This window comes from Bombina bombina, chromosome 12, assembly GCF_027579735.1.
Source record: "Bombina bombina isolate aBomBom1 chromosome 12, aBomBom1.pri, whole genome shotgun sequence".
Lineage (NCBI taxonomy): Eukaryota > Metazoa > Chordata > Amphibia > Anura > Bombinatoridae > Bombina > Bombina bombina.
This window is the reverse complement of record NC_069510.1, coordinates 98,721,047-98,741,360: the sequence shown is the minus strand read 5'-3', so window position 1 is coordinate 98,741,360 and position 20,314 is coordinate 98,721,047. Positions and strand designations below refer to the sequence as shown.

Sequence of the window (20,314 nt, the reverse complement as noted above, 5' to 3'; positions counted from 1 at the left end):
TGTATGTTATTAATTGCTTACTGTTACCCTGAGCTCTTTTCAATAAAAAGAATTTAAAAAAAAAAAAAAAACCTGCTAACATTTTCTTTGCTTGCTTTTCTAAACCTTTCTTGGATTCATCACGCTGTATTTTCTGATCCATATTCTTTTTACAGATGTTGCACAATACATTCTTACCATACCCTTCCTCTTTAGGATCTATTTCACCACAAATTACGTGAACAAACATATCACACGATTTACACTTGTGAGCATCTGATGCTGCTTTTGAGCAAACAATACAGACCATGTCTTGTATAGTCCTCTTTACAGGCTCTGTACGAAACTGTGATGGCGATTCTGCAGAAGTTGAGGGTAACTCAGTGATGACTTCTTCAACATGCAGAGGTGATTCCTTGGAGGTGCAGGGTAACTGAATATTCTTCATAACTGTATCCTCAATCAACGGTGTAGAAGGCAGTTTAAGATTACTATCGATACATTCTTGTATTTCTATAGGTAATTCTGTAGAAGCAGGGGATAACGTAATGTCCTCTTGAGTAAGATTTGACTGTGATCCCATAATCACAGTCTCTTGTGAATCTTCTAATTTTTCAAGGTCTTCTTCAGTATTTATCGAACATAATACACTTTGTGGTATAATAGAAGAAGACAAGCCCACTTTTGCGGGACAACCGAACATGGCTTTGTATGGACTTCTTTTAATTGCAGAATGATAGGCACGATTCTTCATGAATTGTACAAATCATACGCCCTCACTCCACTTGTTAGTTTGGTTATCAGCCATCCAAGTAGTGAGCATGTTTTCAATGTCTTGATTCGCTCGTTCTACACTTCCTTGACTTTGGCTGTGTCTAGGTTTGCCATTAACCATTTTGATTTCTGGCCACAGCTGTGTTACACTTTCTAAGATTTTATTACAAAATTTGCGTCCGTTATCAGAATGCAAAATACTTGGAGCGCCAAAAAGGAGAAAAATATCAAGCAAGTAATAAGCTACTTCATCCGCCCGTTTTGATGTGAGCGGCTTTAATACAACAAATTTTGTTAAGTGGTCTTAGTATACGAGAAGAAACTTAAACTTTCCATCTGGTTGAGATTGGTAATCGATGAGATGGATCCACCTGGCATCTGCTATTGAAATAAGATGAAATAATCGGCTTCACAACAATCCCTTTTTTTTGTTTTTGTTGACAAGGTTCGCATGAATCCAAAAACATTTTTATTTGGGCTTGGGTTATGTTTTTATAAAGTGTATTTAATTGCTTGATCATTCTGTCTCTTCCACTGTGGCCAATTGACAAATGAGTAGAATACAATATGTCAAACAATTTTTCGGCATGGACAAACTTTTTCACACTTTCTCGCGCATCTGACAACGGCACAATGAGTTTTTCACAGCCATGTACAGTCAACACATCATACCTTTGAATTATTCGATAATCTCAAGGTGATCTTTTTGTAAACTTGTATTCGCTTTACATCTTCAATTATGGAATCATACTTTTGTTTTGTCATTAAAACACTATTATATTTTGAATCTTCGCTAAAGAGGTTTGTGAAGAATCTTTTCTTCATTTTACTCACCAATTCGGTGCTTGCTTGCATACTAGGAGTAAATTCACGCGCGCACTAAAAGTTGTGAAAGGAAATGAGAGAAACAAAGTTTTGAACTTTAACGATACGGAAGCCGTTAATGTGCACATTACCTAGGTAAAATGCGGAAAACTCTTGATTCCGCACATTAACGGAGCAAATCAGTTAATCTGCAGATTAATGCACATTGTTTGCACATTAACGGCTTTCGAGCTTTAGCGGTAACATATATATATATATATATATATATATATACATATGCACACAAATAAACATTTACATTCATATATTTATCTATATGTATCTGTATCTCTATGTTAATGCCCTTTGCCGCCTTTTTTCCCCCCTAACACCTGAGACTTCATATCATTGAGCCCTAACTTTTTATTGTAATCATTTATTTTTATCATTTTTATTAGATGGTGTTATGAGTGTAACTGTACTTTTAAATGTAATTTTAATGTGTTTTGTACAACTTTTTTTTCTAGCGTAACAGTTATCCAGAGCTCTAAAATTGCGCTATCCTGATGCATGCTAAATTCAATTACACTTGAGCAAATGCTTCGGCTTTCAACTTGTAATACGTGCGCTACTTCCGACGAGTGCAAAGAGCTGCGATAAACCAGATATCCCTTACGCACAACTGTTAGTGCTCCACTCTTAATCTAACCCTATTTATTTTAGTCTGTTGCCTTGAGTGCTTCGTTAGCAAATAAGTGCACTTACTGAAACCTTTTACCCTGTGTGACCCACGTTGTGAGGTTTAGTTTGGTAAACTGAGACTGTGATTTTTCATCACCTAGTGGAATTAAGGGTATAAATTAAACTTTCTAGTATAAATTAAACCTTTATTATTCAGATAGGACTTTTAATTTTAATCAACTTTCCAATTTACTTTTATCATCAAGTTTGATTTTTTCTTTTGGTATTCTTAGTTTAAACTAAAACATAGGTAGGCTCATATGCTAATTTCTAAGCCTTTGAGGGCTGCCTCTTATCACATGCTTTTTAAATCTCTTTTCAACACAAAGAGACAGAAAGTACAAGTGGGCCATATAGATAACACTGTGTTCAGGCATTTAAGATTTTAAAGATATTTAAGATTTAGCACAAAACAATGCTAAATTTAAGACAATAGATAAACACTCGCAGTCATGTGATCAGGGGGCTGGAAGAAGGTTCCTAGATACAAGGTAATCACAGAGGTAAAAAAGTATATTAATATAACTGTGTTGGTTATGCAAAACTGGGGAATGGGTAATAAAGGGATTATCTATCTTTTAAAACAATAACAATTCTATGGTAGACTGTCCCTTTAACTAGTGACAGTTGGTTCTGAGGCCTCTTACCTATGGAGTCTTGTATCATCAAGGCGGTTACTGACTGATGAACAACTGACACCAGTCCCCCTCATTAAAGTTTTGTGTGAGTGACATCAGTAACAGCAAATAAAGCATACATACAATGTCCTCGTAATTCACCCTACATAGGCAGTATCAAATTAAATCGCAGACAGATACAAACACAGAAAAAGACAAAATGAACCACAAAATGGCAAGCAACAAACACCCATTGAATTTCTATTTAATTTTTATTTTATGTGAAAAACAATCGGAATAAAAGAAATAATAAATACAGTTATAATTTCTATTTACAGCTTTTGATAAGTTAGAAAAAGCTATACAAGGTATTTAAGACACGGACACAGTGAGTATGGTACTAGGATTTGGTTCCCTGCAGGCGGGATGCAGCTGCCACATTTGGCCGGCCTGCGTACACTACTGCGGCAGCTTGTCATCACTAACATCCTGAGTTTTTTAGCACAGCAGTAGTCTCCCAGATACACTACAACACACAGTAGCATTAAACGTAAAAATGCACAAAAGACATAAGTGCCCCAGGCAGCAGGAGCAGTAGTCTTGTTACATATCCCCATGTGAAAGGTAAGTCAAGATATTGTGACACAATCTGCACAGGAAGACACAAATTGTTGTCACACTAAAGGCACTTGTAAGCAAACAAACTGAGTCTTCCATGTAAGCGCAAAGGTTTCTGGGTATCCAGTTTGGAACAACATAGACAGTGCTCCCCGTAGCCTAGTGTTTCACAAAGGCGTAGTGCTGGTCTGCAGAAGTCACACACAGTATTGTATTCCATATTGTAGACTGGATAGTGGATCCACAGTACCAAGATTACAATGCTGACCTCCCAAAGAGAAATCAATTAAATTGATTAGGGATATCACAGATCTGTCACTTTATTTTCCACGAGCGCAGAAATCTGTTGTAGCCGGTACGCCAGCTGCATCTTCTGCCCATTTGGATCGCTTTCCAGAGCTGAACTGATCTGTTTCAGAGAGGGAAATGTTAATTTTTTTGTATCACAGTCAGGAGATGTGTCTTCCTACAAGGTTTACGTCATAATCCTCAAGTGTATACATGCTCTCTCTTGTGTAACTGCGTGAAACGCGTTAGTCTAGCGTTTTTACCCTTTTATCTTTCCTATAATTTTTGTATTCATTTTTTAATATAAGCAAATTATAATTAACATGTACTGCAAAAGAAAAGGGCTACATGGTGCACCTTAGATAAGAATTCACTTTGGCTCAAAGAAAAAATCAGATTAAAAACTAGGAACCTGGAATCCTGGCTCCTGCAAGTCCTGTCTAATGTATTGTTTAATAATAGTAATTATAGCCTTGCTTCTTGTTCTTGTAATGGCACTAGCCCAGAAAGTCCCCTTATTGTAACTGCAGCCTCTCACTTGCAGTTACTTGCAGATTTTTTTAATGTAAAATATTAGTTTGAACTAAAAACCTTAACATATTCCAAAGTATCCTTCATACGGTGATATTTCTGTGCAGTCAGCCTCAAATTCTGCTATATATGTCATCCCTTTAACAGCATATCTCTGGTTCATATAAAATCATACAGTCTCTCACGTGCCTGTACATCATTCAGACTCACAAGCCCGTACATTGAAAGACTCTCACATGCCCTGCATCATACAGACTCTTGTGTGCCCGGACATCATACAGACTCTCGTGTGCCCGGACATCATACAGACTCTCGTGTGCCCGGACATCATACAGACTCTCGTGTGCCCGGACATCATACAGACTCTTGTGTGCCCGGACATCATACAGACTCTTGTGTGCCCGGACATCATACAGACTCTATTGTGCCCGGACATCATACAGACTCTCGTGTGCCCGGACATCATACAGACTCTCGTGTGCCCGGACATCATACAGACCCTCGTGTGCCCGGACATCATACAGACTCTATTGTGCCCGGACATCATACAGACTCTATTGTGCCCGGACATCATACAGACCCTCGTGTGCCCCGGCATCATACAGACCCTCGTGTGCCCGGACATCATACAGACTCTCGTGTGCCCGGACATCATACAGACCCTCGTGTGCCCGGACATCATACAGACCCTCGTGTGCCCAGACATCATACAAACTCTATTGTGCCCGGACATCATACAGACTCTCACGTGCCCGTACACCATGCAGACTCTATTGTGCCCGGACATCATACAGACTCTCGTGTGCCCGGACATCATACAGACTCTATTGTGCCCGGACATCATACAGACCCTCGTGTGCCCGGACATCATACAGACTCTCGTGTGCCCGGACATCATACAGACTCTATTGTGCCCGGACATCATACAGACCCTCGTGTGCCCGGACATCATACAGACTCTATTGTGCCCGGACATCATACAGACCCTCGTGTGCCCGGACATCATACAGACTCTATTGTGCCCGGACATCATACAGACCCTTGTGTGCCCGGACATCATACAGACTCTCGTGTGCCCGGACATCATACAGACCCTCGTGTGCCCGGACATCATACAGACCCTCGTGTGCCCGGACATCATACAGACTCTATTGTGCCCGGACATAATACAGACCCTCGTGTGCCCGGACATCATACAGACTCTCGTGTGCCCGGACATCATACAGACTCTCGTGTGCCCGGACATCATACAGACTCTCGTGTGCCCGGACATCATACAGACCCTCGTGTGCCCGGACATCATACAGACTCTCGTGTGCCCGGACATCATACAGACCCTCGTGTGCCCGGACATCATACAGACTCTCGTGTGCCCGGACATCATACAGACCCTCGTGTGCCCGGACATCATACAGACCCTCGTGTGCCCGGACATCATACAGACCCTCGTGTGCCCGGACATCATACAGACTCTATTGTGCCCGGACATCATACAGACCCTCGTGTGCCCGGACATCATACAGACCCTCGTGTGCCCGGACATCATACAGACTCTTGTGTGCCCGGACATCATACAGACTCTCGTGTGCCCGGACATCATACAGACTCTCGTGTGCCCGGACATCATACAGACTCTTGTGTGCCCGGACATCATACAGACTCTTGTGTGCCCGGACATCATACAGACTCTATTGTGCCCGGACATCATACAGACTCTCGTGTGCCCGGACATCATACAGACTCTCGTGTGCCCGGACATCATACAGACCCTCGTGTGCCCGGACATCATACAGACTCTATTGTGCCCGGACATCATACAGACTCTATTGTGCCCGGACATCATACAGACCCTCGTGTGCCCCGGCATCATACAGACCCTCGTGTGCCCGGACATCATACAGACTCTCGTGTGCCCGGACATCATACAGACCCTCGTGTGCCCGGACATCATACAGACCCTCGTGTGCCCGGACATCATACAAACTCTATTGTGCCCGGACATCATACAGACTCTCACGTGCCCGTACACCATGCAGACTCTATTGTGCCCGGACATCATACAGACTCTCGTGTGCCCGGACATCATACAGACTCTATTGTGCCCGGACATCATACAGACCCTCGTGTGCCCGGACATCATACAGACTCTCGTGTGCCCGGACATCATACAGACTCTATTGTGCCCGGACATCATACAGACCCTCGTGTGCCCGGACATCATACAGACTCTATTGTGCCCGGACATCATACAGACCCTCGTGTGCCCGGACATCATACAGACTCTATTGTGCCCGGACATCATACAGACCCTTGTGTGCCCGGACATCATACAGACTCTCGTGTGCCCGGACATCATACAGACCCTCGTGTGCCCGGACATCATACAGACCCTCGTGTGCCCGGACATCATACAGACTCTATTGTGCCCGGACATAATACAGACCCTCGTGTGCCCGGACATCATACAGACTCTCGTGTGCCCGGACATCATACAGACTCTCGTGTGCCCGGACATCATACAGACTCTCGTGTGCCCGGACATCATACAGACCCTCGTGTGCCCGGACATCATACAGACTCTCGTGTGCCCGGACATCATACAGACCCTCGTGTGCCCGGACATCATACAGACTCTCATGTGCCCGGACATCATACAGACCCTCGTGTGCCCGGACATCATACAGACCCTCGTGTGCCCGGACATCATACAGACTCTATTGTGCCCGGACATCATACAGACCCTTGTGTGCCCGGACATCATACAGACCCTCGTGTGCCCGGACATCATACAGACTCTATTGTGCCTGGACATCATACAGACCCTCATGTGCCCGGACATCATACAGACCCTCGTGTGCCCGGACATCATACAGACTCTCGTGTGCCCGGACATCATACAGACCCTCGTGTGCCCGGACATCATACAGACTCTATTGTGCCCGGACATCATACAGACTCTCGTGTGCCCGTACACCATGCAGACTCTCACGTGCCCGGACATCATACAGACTCTCATGTGCCCGGACATCATACAGACTCTCGTGTGCCCGTACACCATGCAGACTCTCATGTGTCCGGACATCATACAGACTCTCGTGTGCCCGGACATCATACAGACTCTCGTGTGCCCGTACACCATGCAGACTCTCACGTGCCCGGACATCATACAGACTCTCATGTGCCCGTACACCATGCAGACTCTCGTGTGCCCGTACACCATGCAGACTCTCACGTGCCCGGACATCATACAGACTCTCATGTGCCCGGACATCATACAGACTCTATTGTGCCCGGACATCATACAGACCCTCGTGTGCCCGGACATCATACAAACTCTATTGTGCCCGGACATCATACAGACTCTCACGTGCCCGGACATCATACAAACTCTATTGTGCCCGGACATCATACAGACTCTCACGTGCCCGTACACCATACAGACTCTCACGTGCCCGTACACCATGCAGACTCTCACGTGCCCATACATAATACAGACTCTAACGTGCCTGAACATCATACAGACTCTATTGTGCCCGGACATCATACAGACCCTCATGTGACCCGGACATCATACAGACCCTCGTGTGCCCGGACATTATACAGACTCTCGTGTGCCCGTACACCATGCAGACTCACGTGCCCGTACACCATGCAGACTCTCACGTGCCCGTACACCATGCAGACTCTCACGTGCCCGTACACCATACAGACTCATGTACCCGTGCACCATGCAGACTCTCATGTGCCCGTACACCATGCAGACTCTCACGTGCCCGTACACCATGCAGACTCTCACGTGCCCATACATAATACAGACTCTAACGTGCCTGAACATCATACAGACTCTCACATGCACTAAAACAATACAGACTCTCACGTGCCCCTACAGCATACAGACTCTTGCGTGCCTGTCCATAATACAGACTCTCACACACCCATGTATCATACAGCTATGGGCATCTCTTGTACTTACCGGGTCATAATATTTATTGATATAATTGTATAGCTCCTGCAGCGCAACCAATGAATTCAGATCATTTGCGTGAATCTGTGAAGAGAGCAGAAGGTCTTCAGTATAACCCAACCAATAATCAGTGCTCCTCCGGTATATGAAGGCATCGCCTGTACTGTCTCTTAGCGGCTGCCAGGTAGATTGGTTTGCAAACCTCAGATCAGACCCTTTGAAAGTCCTCAAGTCTCTTTAACTTGGTTCCTTTTGAATGAAATCTGGCACAAATCTATATAGTAGCCACCACCTGGTATAATTATGCTTTATATGCTATATGGTGTTTTCTCTACTATATGAGCCGCCATTTACTACTGGATAATGAAATGATAAGAGTTTCATATCTTGACATTAATAAAAAAACAACAACTATATATATGGCCAATGTCATGGATTTACTTACCCCCGAAAGCTCTGTGAGGGAAGAGTTCATTTCCTGATAGCTGGCGGAAACTGTCTCCTTGATATCAGTATAGTACCTGCAGAAACACATAGAATAGATTGCACTGGCGCTGAAACACTATACTATAAAACAGCTTAAGTATCATGGTTACTATGAGATGCTGCTGCTGTATCTCAGTCATTAGAGGGAGCTGCTGCTGTATCTCAGTCATTAGAGGGAGCTGCTGTATCTCAGTCATTAGAGGGAGCTGCTGCTGTATCTCAGTCATTAGAGGGAGCTGCTGCTGTATCTCAGTCACTAGAGGGAGCTGCTGCTGTATCTCAGTCACTAGAGGGAGCTGCTGCTGTATCTCAGTCATTAGAGGGAGCTGCTGCTGTATCTCAGTCATTAGAGGGAGCTGCTGCTGTATCTCAGTCATTAGAGGGAGCTGCTGCTGTATCTCAGTCATTAGAGGGAGCTGCTGCTGTATCTCAGTCATTAGAGGGAGCTGCTGCTGTATCTCAGTTATTAGAGGGAGCTGCTGCTGTATCTCAGTCATTAGAGGGAGCTGCTGCTGTATCTCAGTCATTAGAGGGAGCTGCTGCTGTACCTCAGTCATTAGAGGGAGCTGCTGCTGTATCTCAGTCATTAGAGGGAGCTGCTGCTGTATCTCAGTCATTAGAGGGAGCTGCTGCTGTATCTCAGTCATTAGAGGGAGCTGCTGCTGTACCTCAGTCATTAGAGGGAGCTGCTGCTGTATCTCAGTCATTAGAGGGAGCTGCTGCTGTATCTCAGTCATTAGAGGGAGCTGCTGCTGTATCTCAGTCATTAGAGGGAGCTGCTGCTGTATCTCAGTCATTAGAGGGAGCTGCTGCTGTATCTCCGTCATTAGAGGGAGCTGCTGCTGTATCTCAGTCACTAGAGGGAGCTGCTGCTGTATCTCAGTCATTAGAGGGAGCTGCTGCTGTATCTCAGTCATTAGAGGGAGCTGCTGCTGTATCTCAGTCATTAGAGGGAGCTGCTGCTGTATCTCAGTCATTAGAGGGAGCTGCTGTATCTCAGTCATTAGAGGGAGCTGCTGCTGTATCTCAGTCATTAGAGGGAGCTGCTGCTGTATCTCAGTCATTAGAGGGAGCTGCTGTATCTCAGTCATTAGAGGGAGCCGCTGCTGTATCTCAGTCATTAGAGGGAGCCGCTGCTGTATCTCAGTCATTAGAGGGAGCCGCTGCTGTATCTCAGTCATTAGAGGGAGCCGCTGCTGTATCTCAGTCATTAGAGGGAGCCGCTGCTGTATCTCAGTCATTAGAGGGAGGGAGCTGCTGCTGTATCTCAGTCATTAGAGGGAGCCGCTGCTGTATCTCAGTCATTAGAGGGAGGGAGCTGCTGCTGTATCTCAGTCATTAGAGGGAGGGAGCTGCTGCTGTATCTCAGTCATTAGAAGAAGCTGCTGCTGTATCTCAGTCATTAGAGGGAGCTGCTGCTGTATCTCAGTCATTAGAGGGAGCTGCTGCTGTATCTCAGTCATTAGAGGGAGCTGCTGCTGTATCTCAGTCATTAGAGGGAGCTGCTGCTGTATCTCAGTCATTAGAGGGAGCTGCTGCTGTATCTCAGTCATTAGAGGGAGCTGCTGCTGTATCTCAGTCATTAGAGGGAGCTGCTGCTGTATCTCAGTCATTAGAGGGAGCTGCTGCTGTATCTCAGTCATTAGAGGGAGCTGCTGCTCTATCTCAGTCATTAGAGGGAGCTGCTGCTCTATCTCAGTCACTAGAGGGAGCTGCTGCTGTATCTCAGTCATTAGAGGGAGCTGCTGCTGTATCTCAGTCATTAGAGGGAGCTGCTGTATCTCGGTCATTAGAGGGAGCTGCTGTATCTCAGTCATTAGAGGGAGCTGCTGTTGTATCTCAGTCATTAGAGGGAGCTGCTGTATCTCGGTCATTAGAGGGAGCTGCTGTATCTCAGTCATTAGAGGGAGCTGCTGCTGTATCTCAGTCATTAGAGGGAGCTGCTGTATCTCGGTCATTAGAGGGAGCTGCTGTATCTCAGTCATTAGAGGGAGCTGCTGCTGTATCTCAGTCATTAGAGGGCACTGCTGCTGTATCTCAGTCATTAGAGGGAGCTGCTGCTGTATGTCAGTCATTAGAGGGAGCTGCTGCTGTATGTCAGTCATTAGAGGGAGCTGCTGCTGTATCTCAGTCACTAGAGGGCGCTGCTGCTGTATCTCAGTCACTAGAGGGCGCTGCTGTATCTCAGTCATTAGAGGGAGCTGCTGCTGTATGTCAGTCATTAGAGGGCGCTGCTGCTGTATGTCAGTCATTAGAGGGAGCTGCTGCTGTATGTCAGTCATTAGAGGGAGCTGCTGCTGTATCTCAGTCATTAGAGGGAGCTGCTGCTGTATCTCAGTCATTAGAGGGAGGGAGCTGCTGCTGTATCTCAGTCATTAGAGGGAGCTGCTGTATCTCAGTCATTAGAGGGAGCTGCTGTATCTCAGTCATTAGAGGGAGCTGCTGCTGTATCTCAGTCATTAGAGGGAGCTGCTGCTGTATCTCAGTCATTAGAGGGAGCTGCTGCTGTATCTCAGTCACTAGAGGGCGCTGCTGCTGTATCTCAGTCATTAGAGGAAGCTGCTGCTGTATCTCAGTCACTAGAGGGCGCTGCTGCTGTATCTCAGTCACTAGAGGGAGCTGCTCCTTTATCTCAGTCATTAGAGGGCGCTGCTGCTGTATCTCAGTCATTATGGTGAATGTGTTTTGTCAGTAAATTCAGTCACTTACTTCTCGACCATTTGTTTGTATCTTGGGATTTCTCTGGCATATAGCAGTTTGTTGACAGGGGAGTCCTGTGGGGGTAAAGAATATGTCAGCATTATATTCAAACCTAGGACAAAGACATTCAGTGAGTCTCTCTGAAGTGAAGGTTAGAAGCTATTCACTGCAGTCTGAGAGACCATACCAATGCAATATTGCGAGTTGTATGTTTCTAGAAGAATGAGTTATGACCACCAGACCTGTACACTGTGGCTGCAGTTGGAGACCACCAGTGTAAATATCCAGTGAGGTGGAGCAATTTGATACTCACCCTCCCCACTTTGTGTTCGGAGATTGTACAAGAGTCAATGAATGTCTGGGCGATGACGGATAGGATGGAATACACATTCTCAGATACCTCAATGTCAAACACCATCTGGGGGTTTTTCAGGATCAGTACCCAGAACCGCTGCATCAAGCTGTAAGCAGGAGAGACAATAAGTGACTGTACGTGGCATCAGAGGCCAGTCTCCTGCATGTACAGTATTTATGTGATGAGAAACAGAGCAAAATGAGAGAGGACATTTCGCAAGCAGCCGAGAAAAGGAAGGCTTAAGCCTAGTGGAGTGCAACTGGAGTTCTGGATGTGTGATCTTGTGCTGTGTCCCATGCTAAGAATAACGCACTATCTTGTATTACAAGTGGATGGTAAAAAAATATAACCAATTTTAATGCAGTCTGCATTTTTGTAGCGCAGCCGATACTTTTACAGCGTAGTGCTTGTGCTACTAGCACTCATATTACAAGTGTTGAGTAAAGTGTTGTGTTCAAGCGCAATGCAAAATAGTGCTGAAAAATGCTGAGCTTTTAGTGACCTGAAGTAAATATTAAAAGTACTGTAAAGTCAAAATGATACTTATGATTCAGACAGAACATACAATTATAAACAGCTTTCCAATTTATTTGTATTATCCAATTTGCTTCATGCTTTAGGTATCTTTTGTTCAAGGCAAAAGATACCTAGAGTTTTAGGGCACCAATGGCTTAGAGCTTGAGCGATACCACACATGAGTTTTTCAGCGTGCCTAGTATGTGAGGGATTTAGCGCACCAGTGCCATCCAACATCCAGAAGTTCGTGCACCCTAGATTATTACTTGAGCGATAAAATACATATCTTGACTTGTAATATGAGAGCAACCATAGAAGCGCTAGAGATTTAACTGGCGCAATGTTAACACACAACAATGGCGCTATTACTTTTGTACTCCATTTGTAATCTAGGCTTTAATGAGCAGGAAGGTGAGGTGTAGAGGGATACGGTGTTGGTAACAATGTTGAAAACAGCAGAATGAAAAAAAAAAAGAATGTAGTACTGTGGGGGAAATCATAAGGGGAAAATAACTAAGGGAACGTACTGAATAGATAGCGAAGTTAGCAAGGAGTTGGCAATATGTTGTTCCACAAAGAGAAATAAAGAAAAATGACTAAAGTTCGATTAATACTGCTTGAGTCTACCAGTGCAATATGATTTAAAGGTACCATGAGGCTAAGAACTTGCAAATGGAGGTCCAACATGTAGCAGATACGCCCCAATGACATGTACTGCTTCTGTATTTATCAGATGCCATCTTGCTAAGGTACAAAGCTATGCGCTAAAGAAAATAAATAATGTGCTTGGTTGTTGTCTGGTGGTAGTACTGACCTGTGTGTTTTCCAGATGTGGACAGTTTCAGGGTCCTCAATCTTATGTTTCTCTGCCATCTCATCCAAGAAATCAAAGAAATACTTAATGGCAATAGGCACAGGGCGGTTCACCCCAAGCATCACCTGGAATGTGTCATCCACAAATTTCTGAAGCGTTCCCTGAAATATGGAAAGAGAGATATATATCATATATATCTGTCAAGAAGACCACACTGGTCCTGCAAGACATGTGGCAGGTCTAATCTATAGGTCCAACCAGCTGTATTAATATCATACATCTTCATTCAATTGAATTCACTTCATTGAATGCCTTGTCCTCAACCTAGCTCAACATGACGCACCTTCATTGACAGCAGGCGGGTCAGGTATATTTCGGGGATAGCCTTAGCACGTTCTCTATCACGCAGACTGCTCCGCCTCTGTTTGCAAACCTCTGGTTCCTCCACCAACTTAACCAGGTGCCAAATTCTAACGCCGCCATCTTCCCCATCCTCCAACATGGGTGTCCCTGTTGGGCAGATAGGACACAGTGTGATAGGGGAGGTGAGAAGGGATAGAGATGTGACCAACAACATGGTGGAAACGTGGACGCAGAGAATAAACAAAAGGACAAAATGATTACTTAATGACACATCAGTGGTGATACAATGTGAAAGAAAGGACATGGTTAAAAATGGATTTGAGATGAATGAGGGAACTGTAGAGCAAACGGAACTAGTAAACTGCTCCATAGTCTCATACTTACTTTCTCCTTCCAGGAAGCTGGTGTTTGGGGTCTCACACTGGTTATTGTGTAGACGAGGGATGAGAGCAACAGTTGCAGAATCAGGAACCTGGACACATGAAAATAACAGTTTGTGAGACAGACACATCAGACACCAAAACACCCAGGAACATCCCAAAGCAGCAGCTGCCGCCATACCTTGTAATGGTGCAGGGTGTTTAATTGCTTCCAATGACCCTGAGTTAGTGACGTGAGATCCTCGTCAGAAAGCGTCAAATGCCCGGCTTTACCAGAGCGCCACTCTGAGAAAACAGAAGACACAATGTATCATTCATAAGAATATACCTAATTATTTTTAGTAGATTGTGATCTCAGAATAGGACAACATGGACCTGCTGCGTCACCACCTGTCTTGGTTCTGTGAATAATGGTTAAGAAGTAAATAGTTCCATGTCATAACTGATAGTTACCCTAGACAATAAATGACTTGCTGATGCTGAGGGTGATTCTATGTGACCTCTGAACTCAACTGGGTAACAAGCAGTTTTGCATGCAGCAAACTTATAGAGATCTCCCTGTCATTATGTGAGAATGGTTCTTACCCATAAGACCTGGAGGACTAAACTCAGGTCAGGTGAAACACCAGCAGACTGAGTGACCCCCAACAGTACTCTAATAGCAATACAATAAAGCATGATCTCACATTACGCAGCACTCCTCCTGCCCTTACCCAGGTCAAGTGTGTGAGCCGCTGGGCGTTGAGAGAAGGGGGTGCCTTTGTAAAGCTGGTTAAGGATCTTTGCTTTGACCTGCGTTATGGTGTCTGTGTCTAGCACCCTGACCGGTACCCGCTGGGTTTCTCCTCCGCTCTTCACAAGCGCAGTTAGTGTGATAGGCCGGTACTCTATGTCTTCCCTAAGCAGTCGGCTGTCATTCAGCGTCCGCTTCGCCTTTCCAGTTACTGCATCCACAGGTCCCTTGTCCACCTGATATTTAATTGCGCAGTACAGCATATACAATGGCTCTGCTGCCGCCTCCTGCATGAAAACAAAACGGTAGACACTAAAAATAAAACCACAGCTGTCACAAAGACACTACACACTACAGATAATCTAAAAACATTGTATTCTCATGTATAACCTTAAATACCAACTCTTCTGAGTGTCTTTTCCAGGCTGCAGTACAGACACAGCAGAATCCAGCTATACTATAGAGCAGACATCCTCAAGCTTGGCCCTCCAGAGGTTTTGGAACTACATTTCCCATGATACGCTGGCTGAGCATCATGGGAAATGTAGTTCCAAAATCTCTGAAGGGCCAAGTTTGAGGATCATAGAAAAATAAGTTACAAAGTCTGTAACAAAAAAGAGAGCTTTACCCCTACAATTATATAGAAATAATTCTTACTGAATAATACAGGAACGATTTTTTAACCATTCATACTTTATATTTATTTGTTTAACTATTCAATCACACACGTTTAAAAACACTTAAAGGGATAGTAAACAGCACAATTTTCTTTTATGATTCAGATAGAACATACCATTTTAAACAACTTTCCAATTTAATACTATTATCAAATTTTGTTCATTCTCTTGTTATCCATTGCTGAAGGGACAGCATTGCACTACTGACAGGAAGCTGAAAATATCTATTTAGCCAATCACAAGAGACAAATGTGTGCAAGCACCAATTAGCAGCCGCTCCCACTAGTGTATGATATGTGCATATTCATTTTTTAACAAGGGACACCAAGAGAACGAAGCACATTTGAAAATAGAAGTGAATTTAAAAGTGTCTTAAAATGACCTGCTCTATCTGAATCATGTAAGTTTAATTTTGACTTTCCTATACCTTTAAACTCTATAGATATGAATATTTAGCATAGGTGAGTGAACAATACCTCTGAGAATTATGGATCTAGATGTGAAACATTGTAATTGGTTTGTATAATATCAAGCAGTCAGATACAAACAATATCTTTAGTAGCTTGCTATTAAAGGGACACTGAAACCACATTTTTTTATTTCATGATTCAGATAGAGCATGATATTTTAAGCAACTTTCTAATTTACTCCTATTATCAATTTTTTCTTCGTTTTCTTGCAACGAACCAGGAATGTAAATCTTAGCAGCCAGCCCATTTTAGGTTCAGAACCATGGATAGCACTTGCTTATTGGAGGCTTACATTTACCCACCAATAAGCAAGCATAACCCAGGTTCTCAACTAAAAATGGGCCGGCTCCTATGTATCACATTCCCGCTTTTTAAATAAAGATAGCAAGAGAACAAAGAAAAATTGATAATAGGAGTAAATTAGAAAGTTGCTTAAAATTGCATGCTCTATCTGAATCATGAAAGAAGAAAAAAATGGGCTTAGTGTCCCTTTAATAAATGCAGAAATAACGCTGTAACAAGAGGACCTGTTGATATGTGGGATGTCAGATTATGAGATTAAAGTCATCTAGCTAATACTCTAGTCCTTGCTTGCACAGTTAACTTTAGCACAGCTGTTCAGTGTAATAGATTGTAATAAACAGTGTTCTGCGTAATCTTGCTTCTGTCATTAAAACATCTGTCATTAATGTCATGCTACTGATGTATTCAATACTTTCATTATAAATACCAACCTGTAATAAATAGATCGAAAACCCTGCATATGGTCCTATTACGTACACACAAGTGAAAGTATGTAGAATAAGAAAATTTAGAACGCATTCTTCAGCAGCAAAATAAAGAACTCCCTGATAAAGTAACATATTTTCGTAACCAACATGCATAAATTCGCAAGGTAACATATTATCGTAACCGACATGCATTTATTAATAGCCGGCTACAAAAGATATTGTTTGTATCTGACTGCTTGATATTATACAATCTAATTACAATGTTTCACATCTAGATACACGATTCACAGAGGAATTATTCACACACCAATGCTATATATTAATATCTAGAGAGTTTAAGTGTTTTAAACGTGTATGATTGAATAGTTAAACCAATAAAGATAAAGTATGAATGGTTAAAAAATCGTTCCTGTATTATTCAGTGAGAATTTTTCCTATATAATTGCAGGGGTAAAGCACTCTTTTTTGTTACAGACTTTGTAACTCATTTGTCTATGAGTCTCCTTAGTGCTATATTGCCCCCCTAACAGGTGCTTGTTGATTAAAAAAATATTTGGCACCTATAGGTACTTACCATTAGTACTACAACTACTTTACCTACTATTGTGCGTGTTACCAGGTTTGAGGAGGTTTGTGATAGAGATACCACTCTACATTCACTGGCTGCATAATGCCTACTACAGATATGCTGATAAATGCACACTCTCTATCACACAGACTGCTCCACGTCGCCTTGCAAACCTCTGGCTCCTGCACCAACCTAACCAGGTGTCAAGTTCTAAGGCCACAATCTTCCATCATGGAAACAAAATGTCTACTACAGCTATGCTAAAAACACGTATTCTACTCACATGAAGGACACTGAAGCTAAGGTGGATACGGTTTTAACAGTTATAATACGCACATTCTTGGGTCCATCTCTAATTTGTTTGAGTTTTGTGCCCATTTTACAAAGGATCATGAGTTTGCTCAAGAGAAAGTTAATGTAATACAGACACAATGCAGGGTAGAATATTCTACCCTGTGTTTTCACAAGAAGAGCAGGTTTGTTCAGTTGGAGCACTTACCCGCAGGAAGGAGTGCAAACAGATGGACATCCAGTTAGTCAGCAGTTTCTCCACAATGGTTTCTGTCCTGGAGAGACATAATAAATTTTAACCTTGCGCACTCTGTGCCTCCCTGTACGTAGTGACTGGCACGCCCACTTACCGGCGCAGCAGAAGTTTGGGGTTCTTGGCAACACACTGATCTATTAGGTCAGACAGCAGGGTCTTCATGACGTCAGTCAGATACTCCAGCTTGCTATGCAGAGCCACAGTGAGCAGGGACGCAGCGTGGCATCGATCCCGCTGAGATAGAGTGGGCTGTGCATCCAACGTCTCGATCAGCTAGAAAGAAAAAAAAGTGGGGTTGTTAAAATGACAATGCATAGCTTCTTAGGGGTCTTCTGTGTTGAAGCAGGATACAGATTTGAGACCAGAAAGAAAAGTTCCATATTCCTATATAAAAAACAAGCAGGTTGCGCAGTGGGTGGAGTTTAACTGTCTCACACACACACATGCTAAATAGCATTATTCAGACAGAGCATGCAATTTTAAACAACTTTTTAAAGGGTAAGTTCGTTAGCGCAAACTCCAGAAATCCTATATATTGCCACTCTTATACACTTATCTCCTTCCTAGAATAAGTTAAATATATGGATAAATTGGTAGAAAATTTAAGAGGGCGCTAAAAAAAGCTGATAGGATAAATCAGTAACGATATCTATCGAAATATATTAGGTTACTTTATAACCCAATTTGAATACATTTAAAAATTGCAACATTAAGTATTACTGTGAAGATCGGTATTTAAATTATGTATACTATATAGGGTCATTTCAATCACCGCTATAACGATCCGTTACAGTAAATATTTATTAATTAAATTTGGGTTATCAGGTAACCTAATATATTTCAATAGATATCGTTACTGATTTATCCTATCAGCTTTTTTTAGCGCCCTCTTAAATTTTCTACCAATATTAAACAACTGGAAGCTAGCTGCTAATTAGTGGCTGCACACATATATGCCGCTTGTCATTGGCTCACCTGTGTTCAGCTAGCTCCCAGTAGTGCATTGCTGCTCCTCCAGCAAAGGATACCAAGAGAATGAAGCAAATTTAATTATAGAATTAAATTGGAAAGGTGTTTAAAATTGTCTTTTCTATCTGAATCATGAAAGAAAAATGTTCGTATAATGTGGATAAAACACCAAGGTGTATAACCACACACAATAGCTATAATATATTAACCAGTTCTTTTCTTGGGGCCACTCCCATCAATATAAATAACAATTTGACATGTTTGCATATAGCCGAAACTTTTGCTCTCAGATATAACATCTTTCTCTGCTTTACGGTAAAGGGGAAACATGAACAAACCATTTTATGTCCGACAGTTGCTCAGCACATACATGTGACTGCGCAAAGGCTGCCCGAGGCTATGCAGTAACACTACAGTCAGACTTGTCTTGTCAATCAAACAATTAACCCTTAGATTACAACAGTGTTTAAAGAATGGGATTGTGCATTGACAAAAGGGAATGAAGTGGAGAAGACCTAAAAGGGTTAGAAGAAAATGCAAAAGGAGGATTTCCCTGGCTGCCCACCTTGGTGAGAAATAGCTTGTTATTGAGCAGATTAGACAGCTGGGTCAGCCCTTGCTCCACGGTGCTTCTCCTGCCCTCGGGTACTTCCAAGTTCTTCCGCAGCGAGGATCCAGTCTGAACAGGGAAGAAGATCCTTTCCACGTATGTTGTGTAGTCCAGGTATGGAATCCCCGATCCCTCCAGGTCACTAGTCAGATCCATCATCTCAGTCATTAGATCTGGAGGACAGGAGAGGTCAGATTTAGGGACACAAAGCTGCTATTTATTGTCAGATGCGTGAACCAGAAAGATCTCAGGGTACCTGTGAACTCCTTACGGCACTGGTCCCCCACACTGGTCTCCAAGTTCTCGAGCTGCACCAGGACATTCTTGTAATCCCGCTTTGCCAACTCGCTCTGCCTCCTGACAATGACACAGTGAGGGTTGACCAGATGCAAAAGATCAATGCTACTGTCCCCTCTACCCCTAACAACCACACTGAATCAACCAGTCTCTGCTTACCCAACAATTTTTCAAATACAGAGAGAAAGAGAAGAGCTCAATCAAGAATGAACCAACAGCTCAGTAGCTTGTTCTATGCGAGTTACCACCTAGGAGCAGCCTCTTTTAGCCCAATTGTGCTGAGAACTTTCATATATATATCAGTCTGATCCCGTTTAAAAGGTCAGTCCAGCCCTAAAATGCGAGGCAGTCCTTCTCTGAACAAGGAACATGACAAGCTCAGACAATTGTTTTGGCCTTCTATGGGCCTCCTCAGTGAGGTGCACCAATATCACGCATAAGCACATTAGGCAAGGAATCCACATCTGGTTTCCCTCCCATCACCCTTAGGGAGACTTCCCCACGGTCATTATGCAAATACATAAAGAGAAGCACTCAACCTAACAATTTTCCCCAATCCCAACCCAACACTCCCCACACCCAAACATTACCTGTACATGAGGATTATAAATATCACAATTGGGACCAGCAGAGCGCCTGCAACTCCCAATCCAATTCTGGCCCCCACTGGAAAGTTTGATGGTCCCTCCACATCATATTTTACCAACCCCAAATTGAAGCTCAGTTTCCCCATTTGGACCTGTAAAGAAGAAAGGATAAAATCATTCACAGCCGCCATAAAT

At 43.3% G+C, this 20,314-nt stretch overlaps 1 protein-coding gene across 1 annotated transcript in view; it reads right to left on the bottom strand.

Moving 5' to 3' along the window:
• Positions 1-3,173: 3,173 nt before the first annotated feature.
• PLXNB3 (plexin B3) overlaps positions 3,174-20,314 on the bottom strand; it is a gene marked incomplete at its 5' end in the record, with an annotated part of 74,451 nt that continues 57,310 nt past the window's right edge. The window contains 15 exon segments of the mRNA XM_053696042.1: positions 3,174-3,942; positions 8,326-8,400; positions 8,762-8,837; positions 11,512-11,576; positions 11,816-11,963; positions 13,188-13,348; positions 13,531-13,697; positions 13,935-14,022; positions 14,112-14,215; positions 14,644-14,950; positions 17,609-17,675; positions 17,751-17,929; positions 19,191-19,408; positions 19,492-19,592; positions 20,123-20,271. Of these exon segments, the coding sequence (XP_053552017.1) occupies positions 3,838-3,942; positions 8,326-8,400; positions 8,762-8,837; positions 11,512-11,576; positions 11,816-11,963; positions 13,188-13,348; positions 13,531-13,697; positions 13,935-14,022; positions 14,112-14,215; positions 14,644-14,950; positions 17,609-17,675; positions 17,751-17,929; positions 19,191-19,408; positions 19,492-19,592; positions 20,123-20,271 (2,010 nt within the window).